Here is a 13,917-nt window from a genome sequence, read left to right as displayed (position 1 = left end):
TTGGAGGTAAGTTCCCTACATCTTGCTGACCACTGCTCATTCAGTCTCTGGGGCTGGTCGTGGGGTGGTCTGCACACTCTGCCGGTGCTGGGGCCTGTGGGCCATTTCATGAGGACGGTGCTGGGCTCTGGTTGTGTGCAGCCTGACGCCGGCTTGCAGTGGCAATGGAAGGCCCTTGTGGTGTGCAGTGGATTGAGGGGAGGAGCAGACCTTTCCCTGCCAGATGTGCTGCTGGCCTTGTTCTCGGAGAGGGATGTCCCAGAGGAGTGCGGGGGATGGACGGTTGGGTGCCTTCGCACGGGTGTTTGCTTTCCAGACCTGCGCTGCCCCATGGAGCTGCCACTGTGGCTCAACAGCCACGGGGCTGTCTTCAGAGAGTGTGGGCACAGACCTTTCAGGAGCAGGGACTTTGCTGCTTTTACTGTCAGTGCTGAGGGCTGCTTGGTGGAAGCTGGGTCAGACATGGGTGTGAGTGTTGGAGGCAGGTTCTCAGCGGGTCACAGCCCACTGCAGCACACAGAGGCAGCTCAGGGCTGCGGTGGCCGTCCCCACTGTCCCTGGGCGCAGTGGGAGCGCTGGTGGCTGCACCACAGGCCAGACTGAGCCTGGTGAGCGGAACAGCCTCAGCCTTCCAGAGGAGTCTGCTGGAAGGGGATCACGAGGCAGATGGGGTTAGTGCTTCCCCGTCCCGGGGCGCTGTGCCAGAGGCCCTGGCAGCAAGGAGCTGAGCAGGCAGGCTGCGAGGACCTACCCAGGCTGGTTCGGAGCCTCCTTGGGTAGATGTCTTAGACTCCGCTCCCTTCCCATCCTGCTTTGGAAAAATTAACTTTTCAGAGAAAAAAGACAGCTCAGGGTGGAGCGGGAGGAGGATCTGCAGCCGGATCTGCTCCCTGCCCTGTGCCTGGCAGAGGGTGTTGAGCCGGGGGCAGTTTGTGTCCTCGGAGGGGAGTGTTCTGGTGCAGAACTGGAGTGCTCATTGCAGAGGTGTGGGGGCTCGGTCCAGGCCGGTGGTGGATGGACACAAGGAGCTGCAGCCCCAGCCGTGCTGGGGCCTTGCTGTTTGTAGCCTTGTTTTTTAATCATTTTCTCCCATTATTGGTATTCATAGCTCACATTTTTCCGGTTACTGTCAGCCTGGGCTTTCATCCATTTTAAAGAGCTATTTTTTCCCTTGTTGATGATGATGATGGTATAAAGACAGATGGTGTAACTGCTTATGAATGTCCTATTTTATTCCCCTCGAACCAGACAGCGCACTGGAAGACACGTATTATTTCCACATGCTCAGGTTAGAGCCCAGACAGCGGCTGAGCCTGGCTCGCCCTTCCTCTTCCTCCCATGCCGATGCTGACACCTCCGGGTCGCAGCTGGGAGTGCCGCTGCGCCCGGCGCCCTTTGTTGTTCAGCCAGGCTGGGGGCTCGGGGCTGGGGGCTCAGGGATGGGGGCTCGGGGCTGGGGGCTCGGGGCTGGGGGCTCGGGGCTGGGGGCTCGGGGATGGGGGCTCGGGGCTGGGGCTTGGGGCTGGGGGCTCAGGGCTGGGGGCTCAGGGCTGGGGGGCTCGGGGCTGGGGGCTCGGGGATGGGGGCTCGGGGCTGGGGGCTCGGGGATGGGGGCTCGGGGATGGGGGCTCGGGGCTGGGGGCTCGGGGCTGGGGGCTCAGGGATGGGGGCTTGAGTCTGGGGGCTCGGGGATGGGGGCTCAGGGATGGGGGCTCGGGGATGGGGGCTCAGGGCTGGGGGCTCAGGGCTGGGGGCTCAGGGATGGGGGCTCGGGGATGGGGGCTCAGGGCTGGGGGCTCGGGGATGGGGGCTCGGGGTTGGGGGCTCGGGGCTGGGGGCTCGGGGCTGGGGGCTCAGGGATGGGGGCTCAGGGATGGGGGCTCGGGGCTGGGGGCTTGAGTCCAGGGGCTCAGGGCTGGGGACAGGGGGCTCAAGGCTGGGGGCTCAGGGCTGGGGCTGTGCAGTGGGGGGCCGGGGCAGTGGGTGGTGGGCAGTGGGCAATGGGGGCCGTCTCCTCATGCTGTCAAGGGGGGCCTCTGAGCACCTGAGCCAGCAGAGAATGGTTAAAATGATGATTTCAATTAAACATAGAAACCCATTACCAAAGGTGTTTAATAAAACCAGCTAAAATCTGCATCCACAGCAGCTGCCCCAGCTGAAGGGACACCCTTGCCCTGTGTGAAGTGGTTGGAAGGCACCAGGGCGCTGGAGTTGGGGTGGGGATGGTTTGTTGTGTTTTTTCCCTAGAGTGGAAAAAAGATTGGAATTTTAATTTCTGAAATGTGAACCCAGCTGCTGGTTTCACAGCCCTTCTCCCAGCAAACTTGAGCGCTTGGCTCGCATGGCAGACTGCCCAGCTCACCCCTCCACCAGTGATGTGTCTTTCTACGTGTTGGATGCCTTTGTCAGCGCTACCACCCATCTTCCCTCTCACTCCCAATTTAGGCTGTCATACCCTCAAAGGGTACTGCTGAGTATCTGCAAGCTGCTAATATATATTTTTAATCTGAATTTCTAGTCCTGTCTTTGTTAGGAGGAGGATGGGGGTTGGTACTTGAACCCATTAGGTGGCTCAGGTAAATCTCAGAATAGTCCGGGTTCATGGGATTTACCATGACCAGATAATGAGTTAAAATTCTAAACTATCCTGCCTAAAAATGGGTGTAATGGCCTAAAAGTGCCCTTTTTAGCCCAGTGGTGGGGTGACGCCTGTCAGTTTCAGGGACTGTACATTAATACCCATAAGAGTAGATGATAATGGGGCTGTTACACCCTGGTGCAGGGGCTCTGGCAGCCACAGCTCTCCCTCCCGGTGTCCTGCCTGGCAGGGTGCCTTGCAGTGGGGCTGCCCCACACCAGGCTGACACACTCTGTGCCCATGCTGTTGTTACGGGCTGTGCCGTGGTGCTCTGTGCTTTGTTCTGAGCTTTCAGCACTTCACCGAGTGTTTCCTCTGTGCTTTCGCACCTGCATGGTGCTGCCCGGGTCTGCAGGCTCTTCCCCTTTCCGGGATGAGGACAGGACTGCTGGCGGGTTTCTCCTGTGCCTCGAGTCTGCCCTGGGGCTGCTCTGAGCTTGTCTGAGCAGGAGGGATGTCATGTGTCTGCAGTGGACTCTGGCAGACCGGGGTCAGTACAGCACTGTCACTGGGTCTGAGGAGCTCGAGATGGGAATAGGAGGAAGGATGAGGCTGAAGGTGCTGGAGGCTCTGATCACTGATGCTTCTGTAATCCCTGATGTGGCTGGGTAGGAGCTTATTTTGTAGACAACCATTTCACTGTACATGGCACCTTAGGGGACCTCAGTAGTTCCAGGTGGCAGAAGTAAGCAAGGTTCTTCATTTTGTCTTCAGCTCTCAGTTCTTTACAGTTTCTGTCTTGACCAAGAAGCAGGTGTGTTGGGGGAACACTGGATGATGTTGATACCTGCCACCCAACACTTGTGCACAGCCTTAGCTATTGTTCTTACTCGTTGGCAGCTACCTGTTCTTCTGTTCTGCCTTCCATGTCTGTGTCACACTTTTTGCTTTTCTTGTTTCAGAAGAACCCAGTGAAGATGTGGAAGGGCCCAATGAAACAGCTGGTGATGCTGAGGAGCCTGCCAAGGAGCAAGAGAGTGGAGGGGACAAGGACCAGAGTAAATGGACAGGTATGATTCTGTGATTTAGCAGTGGTGGTGTTTGGTCCCTCATTTTCTTTAAATCCAGGAAGGGGAGGTGGAAAAAACAATGGTCACGATCCCCTTTTTAGCTGACCACAAAGTGGCAGTGTCAGCGTGACACAAGTGTCATCCTCTGTGAAGGCTTTGGGTGTGTAGCTTCTTGCCAGACGCGGTAGTTTGAGTTGTGGTGGGCCACACGTCCCCACCCTAAGCCCCAGGCTGGCACTGGGCCGTGGGTGCTCTGCGACCACATCTGGGCAATGGGGACCAACAGCTGGGAGAGGAGGAGGAGGCGGAGGACGACCCCTCCTGCCAGCAGCCAGCACGTGGCTGGATTGAGCATTCCATTTGGTGATTCTATGATTGTCTCACTCTGGAGGGTGCTGTCCATCTTCCACCCTCGTCTGGCCCTTGCTGGCCTCTTCAGCCTGGGTCCAGAACCCGAGGTGCTGAAGGTGGCATTCATTTTTCTTGGCCCAGGACACAGCAGTTCTGGCTCCAAGTCCCCTTTGGTGGGCGGGCTCAGCGTTGGTCAGTGCAATGCCTTAGTCTGCACAGAGACCCTTCTTCCAGGCAGCCTTCTCCTGCTGCCTTCATGACTGCCTCTGGGTGAGCCCCAGAGATACTTTGTCTTACACTGTCTTCCCGAAATGGAATGTGGTAGTTGACCTGGACAGCTGTAATCTCAGCCCGTCTCAATCTCAGACAATGGGAAGTGTGTCCTAACTGGGGAAGGGAGCCAGCTGGGCCTTGTGGGCTGTTGAAGTTGGTGCTCTCAGCGTGGGCTGCGCTTGCTGAGGTTGCTCTGTGTGTTCCTTCCCATCACAAACTGATTCTTAAGCCTTCTTTGCCCTCGCTGAGCAGGGCAGCGCGGCAGTGTCAGCAGCAGCGTGGGGAGAGCCCGTCCCCCGCTGCCAGGGAATGGGCTGCAGAGCCCTTGGTGCTGCTGAAGGTTGTCCCTGACCTGCTGTAGTGTACCTGGGTGCTGGGAGACAGCGCCCGCAGCGTATCCAACCTGCCAGCTGCTCTCCCTTGTGCTGTGCAGAGGAGAGGGAGGTGCAGCGAGGGACAGACACGGGGCTTGTCCCTGACCGAAGGAGTGGCTGGGGAACTGTACACCTGCCATCTCTGCCCCAGATTTTCCCGGGAATTGACCAAACAACTGTTTGTAAGTGCTGATGGGAAGATAATGAGATGAGGAACAGTCGACACAGATTTGTCAAGAACAAATCATGTCAACACGACCCAATTTCCCTTCATGTGAAGAAGGTCCTGTTTGGAGTCAGTGTCTCCTTGGGAAGGCTTTCCATGCCACTTTTCAGGCCAGGCTGAAATGAAGCCCAGATGTCAGTGTAGGTGACAGTATTGTACCATTGGTGTGTTTCATTAGTACTGGAAAGCTCTCCATTCCTGAGCTGGGGTGCTGGGGAGGCTGGGCAGCAATTTCAGAAAGCCCAAACAGCAGGAACAACCCAGAGCAGAGCAGCATCAGCCGGGAGGAGAAAATGGAATGAACAGGCTTATTTGACCCAAAAGAAGACCAAAGAGGGGGACAAGATAAGTCTTGTGCATGAAATGCTTCTGAAAGGAAGGAAATTATTTGTTCTCCATGTTGAAGATACAGACAAGACACAAAAGGCTTAAATTGAAGAGAGAAAGGTTGATGTTAGAGAACAAATTTCTAAAAGTCCTCCTGTAGAGCCTGTGGCTTAAGTACTGGAGTGGGTTTTCTGGGAGGGTTCCTCAGAGGTCTTTCAAGAAGATTAGAGGAGCTGCCGTCAGGAATGAGGCAGGCTCGGTCTAACCTGCTTTGGATGGACCGGCTGACCTTCAGAGAAGCCTCTGAGCCAGATGACTCTGTGAAGATGGAGATGGGGGCAGGAGAGGTATGGGCTGAAAGCCAGTGATGGGGCATGTGGAAGGGAAGGGGGACAGACCTTTTTGCTGCTCTCCACCTGCAATTTGATCGTTATGTTCCTCAGCAATTTACTCCCCTTTGTGCTTTGGTTTCCTCACTGCGCACAGGGGATTTATTTCTTCCACTTCCTTAAAGGTTTGCAAGATCTGTGACAAGACACTGAGTTCCTTTGCCCATCTCCCTGCCCCAGCCCAGGGGTGAGGGTCTGCACTGTGGTGGGTGCAGTCCAGGTGTAACCTCTGCTGGGGTTAGTGTCAGCACCAAGGGGAAGACCTCTGTTTTCATTGTAAACTTGTCAAAATGTCTCAACTGCAAAATACATATATTGATTCATTCTTTGTATTTATTTTAAAATGCAATAATGTGAAGCAGAAGCATTTTTTTAGGTGGTAATTTTCAATTGAATACACATGAGGAAAACTCCATCCCATTGAAGGACTCGTTGGATCTTGGTTTCTACAGACATCTCTGTGGTTTCTGGAGCATTCTGGAAGATGGCAGTGCCTCCACACTGGAGCAGGGAGATGCTGTGTGCCTGTTGACTCAGTATTAGACATTATCTCGTCATGGCTAATGTGAGATTTGCCACAAGCAAACCAGCAAGGGGGAAAGGAATCGTGGCTGACCCCAGCTCCATTTTTAAGGCAGGATGTAGACGATGGATACTCAGCTGAAGCCCTGCTCATGGCAGTACAAGGCTCTGGGTTTTGGGGTGCTGCTGGTTCATGTCTCTGATGGAGAAGCCATCACCAGCAGTAACCCAGCTACCAGAGGCTTCCTTAATGCACTGTCGGTTGGGTACGCGAAGAATATCAGGGGTTTTTCCACAAAAACAAGAAACAGAGTCTACGTAAAATATAGATTGAAATGAAGTCTTTCTGGAGGACTGGCCTGAAGGGCTTTTATTTTTGTTAATGATTTTTTTTTTCTTTTTAAGTCCATGATGCTCACCTAACAGAGCAATTAGTGCAATGGACCGTCCCTGATTCGAATCCGTGGTAGATTGCTATTAAAGGAAGTATTAATGGATTGCTGAGAGCTGGGAAATTGTTGCAGAAAAGTGTGTTTATGGAGTATGGTGCTGGCAGGCATGATTTCAATTGGATTTGACATGTTTAACATAAATGTATACTGCACAGCTCCTGCAGTTTATGAATAATTCCTACAGGCCGACTGCCTTTCTAATTACTGAAATTGAAAAAAACAGGTCAGGCACATCCTGACGGAAATCTATTCCTGCTCCTCCCCCCGGCTGCTTTTTGCTGCTTTTTTTTAATATCTGGCGTTTGTGGAGCACTTAATGGCTGGGATGTTCTGGGGGCCTGAGAGGCTGGGAGGAAGGGAACGAGGGGCATGACGGAGCCACTCAGCACTGGCGCCTGCACCAGGGAAACCTGGAGAGGGGATGGGAGGGAAGGACTGGGAGGTTGCCCATAACTGTGTTTTTCCAAGGATATATGAAGCACAAAAGGCTGCTGGGTGGCAGCTCCAACCCAGAGACATGGCTGGGCCGGATGGCTCCATGCTGAGCCAGCTGAGCTCCGGGCATGCTGGGCTCTGGTGGCATTGGAAGTGCTGCAGGAACTGAAGTGGGCTGCAGGAGAGGTCTGTGGGGCCGAGCAAAGGCCACCTCCAGGAGCCCCTGGTGCTGCTTGACACCTCACAGAGGTATCTGCTGGGTGTTTCGTGTTCATATGGAGCAAGGCAGGGAAGTCTGGTGCTGGCCGGAGCTTCTGGATATGAATATTTAATAGTAATTCAGCTGTGTGTACTCCCTGCAGGTGGGAAGGTATGACACAGCATTAGAAAAACCGATTATTTGGCCATTTTTGGGGCTGTGAAGCAGCAGCGAGGACGGGTACAGAGTGCGCCGAGCGTGGGGCATTTACCTGTTAGTTGAGTTACTGTCAAGTACAGACCTGAGAAACGCTGCAGAGCAACAGGTAGAGCACAGGCCTGATAGTGTGGCTGCGGCAGGTGATGGGAACAGAAGTTCCTTCAGGGAATGGGGAACTGAACAGACAGTGTTGGGGAGGAATGCTGGCTGGCTGTGACTTAGGAGGTGGCAGTGCTGCAGCAGTGCTGGGTGCCCTGTGGCCTTCAGTCCGTGTGGGCTCTGGCCATCCCTGCATCATGGCAGTTTCTGGAGAAGATATGAAACGGATAATCTGGCCCTGGATTTCAGGAGACGACACAGGTGCTGTAAGAGCACAGGGGGCAGAAACCTTGGCATTGATGGCACCGGGCTGTGTGGCACAGCAGCACAGTAGCAGCTCCCACTGGTCCAAGGACTTGTGGTGCTGAGTGATGGCTCCAAGAACACATTGAGCTGATTTGAGGAAGGAGGCACCACCAAATACAGAATGCTATTTTCTATCAGGCAGTGAAAGCACGGTTCCCTGGTCTTGCTGAGAACTTTGCCAGGCCAGCGGCTGGACTTCATGGCAAGGAGTTTTTTGGAGGTTGGTGGTGTTTAAATCAATGGCAATAACAGAAACCCCACTGTAAATTTCTAGGGCAAGTGGCAAGCTGGTTTACGGAATGCAGGGAGATGAGAACCTCTGGCTTACGGAAAGCAGCATGAATTAATAATCATTTAATTGGCTTTTCCATTATGTTGCTTGGTTGGGAGATGGAAGTTTAGATGAAGGGGCTGTCAGTGATACTTTAGCTAAAAGAATCTGATGGGTAGGAGGTGGGTGGTGACTTCCTTCCCACCAAGATGAAGAGCAGCAGTTTAGGGGGTCCATGCTGGCTTTGCCTCTGGAACCAGTAAAGGAAGGGCCCCCACTTGCAAGGAAGTGCCCATCTCACCTCTGGAATATACCCAGGGAAGATCTCTCCTCCTCCTCTGAAAAGCAGCAGGTGCTGAGAGGAGCGAGAAGATGAGTAGATCTCCAGAAGTGCTGTGGCAGCCCTGCCCCATCACACTTGGCTTTTAGGGGACATTTGTTGAGAAACGCAGGTCACCCTCTAAGTCAGTGAACCTGAACTAAATCCATTTAAAGAGTCAAAGTGGTAACAATGCTACCCGATATGTAGGCATTCATCATACTTGAAACCAAATTCTTTTTTCTGCCCTGCGAGGCCTGGACCAGGAAGCCAAATGCTGGCCATGGTCACAGCACAGGTATTGTCTCCATGTGCTCCAGTGTCACTCAACCCTTCAAGGCCGTGGCCTTCTGGACACTTTGAGCTCAGGACATTCTGTCCTGTCCTCTGTGCACAGACAGAAGGTTCCAGGCTATGCTAAGAGCTCTGCAGGCAGATGCCAAGCCGTGTCCTCATTTCTCCCAGTAGCAGAGAGTTCTTAATTCCTCTGATCATCTGTGATGTGGACTGAATGTGTCATTTTGTGCATTTGACTGTTTATCAACAATAAACTTCAGTCTTGGTGTTAAAATTCCCAGCTGAGCTATCAACTCAAAAACTAATACTTAAAATAAATATCCTATGTGCAACAAATCAGTTATTCTTGGGTCTGGACAGTCATCAATAATTCTAGTTTTGAAGGATTAAGGTTATGGGGTTGGATCAAGTGATTTAATGAAATTGGACACTTAGGAGGTGGTACATTTTAATTACCTGTTACTAATTCTAAGCAGGCTGCTTCACAGTAGAAAGGAGATGAGAAAATACCCTGTTGTGACTCCCCAAGGTTGGACCTGAAATTCTGCAGTCTGGAGTAGCCGATGGTTGGGCTGAATTCAGTCACTGCATCCAAAAACACTCCACTGGTGAGCAGCTGGCAGTGGTCAGTGCCCAGTTCAGGGATACACTGTGGACCACACAGGAGCCACAGTCACCACCTAGAGAGGGATAAAGGGACCCAAAGCCATGACTGTCACTGTCATCCCTGCCCAGTGCAGGTCCAGAGCAGGACTCACGTGGCTGCACCAGACCACCCTGCAGACCTGGGGTCTCCGGCTGCTCATCCCAGCACCAGCAGCCCGATGGGGGCTGGCAGGTCAGTGTCCCGGGTCACACTGAGGGCTGGACAGTATCAGCAGCAATCAGGCTCCTGACAAGGGCCACTCACACCACACAGGGCTCAGGCAGGGCGGTTCAAGGCAGGGTGATCCTTCACCCACCACTGCTGGCTCTTGGTGGTGGTCTCTCCTCCCCAAACCCTCCAGGGGGACTGTGTTCCTCAACAGAGGAGCAGCAGAGTGGTGCCGTGTTCCTAAGCTCCAAGCACATGTATTGTAGGAAGCAAGGAAGGTCCTGCAGATTTCTTTAAGCCGTTTGCAGTTCTGAACCCCAGGGAGAGTCTCGGTTCCAGTGGTGAGCTGAGCGGAGCAGCCCGTCATTCTGTAGGGGCAGAGCAGGGTCTGTGATGGTGTCTGGCAGTCAGCACTGACACTGCAAACTCATTCCACTCCTGGTTTGGATGTTTCTGTGGAGTTGGCAGCACGACGGAGTCCTGGGGGTTGGGTTTCAGGTACAGCCAGGACTGTACATGCATGCTGCAGGCTGCTGCCCAGCCAGGCATGAAGCACCAGGCATGCAGCCAAGCAGTGCTGTGGGGAACAAGATCCCTTCCAAGCCCATTCAGTATGGACAAGCCTACCAGGAGAAATTCAGCAGTCCCAGATCAAATCCTCTAATCCCTGCCTCCCTCTGGCAGCACTGTTACCTGTTTGTAATACTTGCTTCCTTCTTCCAGAACTTATTTTGCCTCTATTCAAGCTGAATGCAGAGATGGGGACTGGCAGGGAAGGTAGTTAGAAATGGGAATTGTATTCTGTGCTGTGATATGGTAGGTTTGGTAATGCAGCTCGTGCCCGTGCACAGAAGGGTCTTTAGAAAGAAGTGGTTTGCTGGGATCTGACTCTTGATGGTATCATCTGAAACAAGGAGCAGATACCAGCGGGTTCACAAGTTGAGTAGGAGAAAGGGGGAAGAGTATGGGGGCCTGGCCTGAGAATGCTACAGCGCCTTGTTAATCGGCAGCTGATCCATCATATTAAATATCCAGCTGTCAGATATTACCTTTCAAGTGAAAATGAATAACTCCCATTAAGGGCGAAATGGGTTTGAAGTCGATTCGAGACAGATTAAAGTACCGTTATGAATGTGTGTTCGGGGAGGAGGAGACGGGGGCTGTGTATAATATACTTGTCCTTACAGTTTTTAAATAATAGATGTCCCACAAATTTATGTACTGAAGGCAGCCAGGGTTCGGGGGAGGAGAAAGGTCAGGGATGTGCTTCTCCCAGTGCCACAACTCGTGGAGTGTTTTGCTGTTGACTTTAGGGCTCATTTACATTTCTCTGTTTGACTGGAATAAAGTGGCCTTTTCTCAGCTTGTCACAATGGGAGCGTTTGGGTCCCCTTAGCAGGGTCCTGCCAAAACTGGAATTTTGGCCAGGCCGTGTGCTAAGAAGCACCAGATATGCACATTCCTCTGGAGGCATGGGCTGAGCTGGGCAGAGCCATCCCAGCAGCACCACTGCTGCCAGCATGGGTGCCATCGATTGGGCTGACAGCCACAACCACCAGCCCTCTCCAGGACAAATGCATTTCAGAGTGTCTGTATGTAGAATGTCCAGGGTCAGACAGGGGTGTGACTTCTACCTTACCGCTCCTGTTCAGCCGCTCCTGGAGGTGACATGTGGGCCTTCACCATCTGGCCAAGTATTTGTGTGTCCAGTGCAGCCACAGACCCAGAGTCTCCTGCACATGCAGGTTGAAAGCATCCCCTAGAAACAGCTGAGGTCTTTCTGCCTCTGGGCCACCAGTGGCACAGTTCCCTTGCTGTGGGAGATCGGTTTTGGTGAGGTTTGTGTTGCAGGACGTAGGTCAGTCCTCATACTCATCCTCCTCCAAGTCCTTAGGGTGTTTGTCAAGCAGTTAATGGAAATCGTCCAGCCTAGGCCCCTTTGGGGTGTCCTGATGTTAACTGCTTTGTGTTGCAGCACCAGCCAGCCAGCCAGAGAAGGAGCTGACAGAGCCTCCAGCATCCTCTAAGCGGATATCGTTTCCCAGCAGCTCTGAGTCGCCTCTCTCCTTTAAGTGGTCAAAAACTTCAGAGGAGACCAAACCAGAGCAGGTAAGGCAGAAGAACCCATCTGTGCAGGTAATGTGTTTCCAGTGTGCCAAAAGCAAAGAATAAAATGGGAGAAAGAGGATGAAAGGAGATAACTGGTGGTAGAAGGCATCAAATTATTAAAGCCTGGCTGTAAGAGAGGAAAATAGCACCTGGAAGAGCTGTGTGATTCGTTTGTGTGCTCCGCAGATGTACCAGTGTCCATACTGCAAGTACAGCAACACAGACGTGAACCGGCTGCGGGTGCACGCCATGACCCAGCACTCGGTGCAGCCCATGCTCCGCTGCCCTCTCTGCCAGGACATGCTCAACAACAAGATCCACCTGCAGCTGCACCTCACCCACCTGCACAGCGTGTCACCCGACTGCGTCGAGAAGCTCATCATGACGGTGAGTGGCTGCGTACGGCAAGCAAGGCTGCTGCCATCCCCACAAAGCTGAGGAGCAGAGAGTTGCTGTGGTGGTCAACTCCTCCACCTGTCAGAGCTCTGCCGTCAAGGTTTGCTGCATCCTGGTGTGTTGTGCCCCCTGCCTTGAGCCCTGTGAAGCTCAACTGTTGAGTGATTTCCCTGTGAAATCAGGATAAATACAATTTTCTTGACTTGATGAGGTCAGTGCTTGGGATGGCAGCTTGTGCAAAAGCTTCTGGAAGATGCAGCAGCTGATGGGATATATTGTTCCTGTTGTTTCTTTGGTATAATATTTGATGCAAGGTTGTGTCTTCATTTAAGAACTTGTCATCAAGTATACAAAATAAGTGTTTATTTTGACTCCTGCCAGTTCTTTCTCTTTGTGTTTCTTTTCTTGCACCCTGTTTCTGCTTGTTTTCTCCCTTCTTTGGCAGTTTCTGGCACTGGGGGTGAATAACACAGTGTTTGTTGTAACACTGATGTTCTTCAAAAGCTCCCTCCTGTGACATCTTCTGGGCAAGCACAGGCAGCATGGCCCGGCTGTTCTCTTACACTTTTCTTGTCTTCTCTTTCTGTCAGTCTTCCTCTCTACAACCCCCTGAAAGAGAGTTGGAACTGGGTGGGGTACGTCTCTTCTCCCACTTAAGTAGTGGCAGGATGAGAGGACTAGCTGCAAGCTGCACCAGGAGAGGTTTAGATTGGATATTAGGGAGAATTTCTTCAGGGAAAGGGTTGGAAAGCCCTGGCACAGGCTGCCTACGGAAGCTGTGGAGTCACCATTCTTGGAGGTGATAAAAAATCACGTGGATGCAGCATTTGAGGACACAGTTTAATGTGGTGGTGTTGGGTTGATGGCTGGACTTGGAAGACTAAGGATCTTTTCCAGTTTTAATGATTCTGTGATTCCTTTTGTGACACCTTCTTGAAGACAGGAGTCACAGTCATGGAATCAGGAGTAGTCTTGGGAAGGACCCCTGGAGCTGCTCCAGTCCCACCTCCCTTGCTCAGGCAGGGTCCCTTGAGCATGTTGCTCAGGACTGTGTCCAGACAGCATTTGAGTATCTCCAGGAAAGGAGACTCCTGAGGCTCTCTGCGCAGCCAGTTCCAGTTCCCACCCCATAAGTGCCTTTATGCTCTTCTCTTCCTGCTTTGCATTATTAGCTGCCTGTCCCCTCAGGGCTTCTCAGGATGTAGCTCTGCCCTGCCTGAGCACCTGGGTCACAGAGCTGTCCTGTCCCACAGACCACGGCCTCTGTGACCTGTGTCCATTTCATTGGTGCTGCTCAAGTGTGGAAATACCTTCTGAGGGTTTGAACAGCCCTTGTTCACCTCTTAACTACATTGATGGCAGGTGTTTTGGCTTTCTAGGAGCAGTGAGCAGGAGCCAGCCCCTTCCCTAGGCCAGCGGGCTCACCAGTTTGGTTGGGGTAGCTGTCATGCTGGTGTGGAGGGGATTGTTTTGAGACAGGCAGGGTGCCTGGGCAGGATGTGTGGTCTGGAGCAGGAGTGTTGGGCTGGTCTGTCCTCAAGGGTATCTGTGTCCTCCAGGATATGAGGGAACGGGAGGAGCCCCTCAGGACATTCTGCAGAGCAGGTCAGGCACAGTCCCTTGGGTGAGCCCACCTGCTGTGCTAGAGTAGGGCTGCAGGGCTCTGCCAGGATCAGCAGAGACTGGCCCAGCCATGCTGCTCATCCTCGTGTGTGTTCCTGGCTTTCCCACCTTTCTTCCCTTTGGCACCTAGAGACACGTACAGGGTGAGGGTCGCCTCTCCCGCTCCAGGTCTCAGAGCACAGGGTGAAGGAGGTGGGTCTTCTTGTATTCTATGACAATATTTTGAGACATCAGTATGGTTTGTGCAGAGCACAGCAGCATCGCGGGG

At 53.0% G+C, this 13,917-nt stretch overlaps 1 protein-coding gene across 1 annotated transcript in view; it reads left to right on the top strand.

Annotated features, from left to right (window-relative positions):
• Positions 1 to 13,917, top strand: part of ZFHX3 (zinc finger homeobox 3) — a 125,807-nt gene that overhangs the window by 93,087 nt on the left and 18,803 nt on the right. The window contains exons 5-7 of the mRNA XM_066194348.1: positions 3,541 to 3,648; positions 11,497 to 11,630; positions 11,817 to 12,017. Coding sequence (XP_066050445.1) covers positions 3,541 to 3,648; positions 11,497 to 11,630; positions 11,817 to 12,017 — 443 coding nt within the window. The remainder of the gene's footprint in view (positions 1 to 3,540; positions 3,649 to 11,496; positions 11,631 to 11,816; positions 12,018 to 13,917) is intronic.

The sequence above is a fragment of the Chamaea fasciata genome, unplaced genomic scaffold, assembly GCF_029207755.1.
Source record: "Chamaea fasciata isolate MVZ Bird 193981 ecotype frontalis unplaced genomic scaffold, bChaFas1.0.hap1 SCAF_12, whole genome shotgun sequence".
Lineage (NCBI taxonomy): Eukaryota > Metazoa > Chordata > Aves > Passeriformes > Sylviidae > Chamaea > Chamaea fasciata.
Note: the sequence above shows the minus strand (reverse complement) of the source record. Positions and strands in the feature narration are given on the sequence as shown.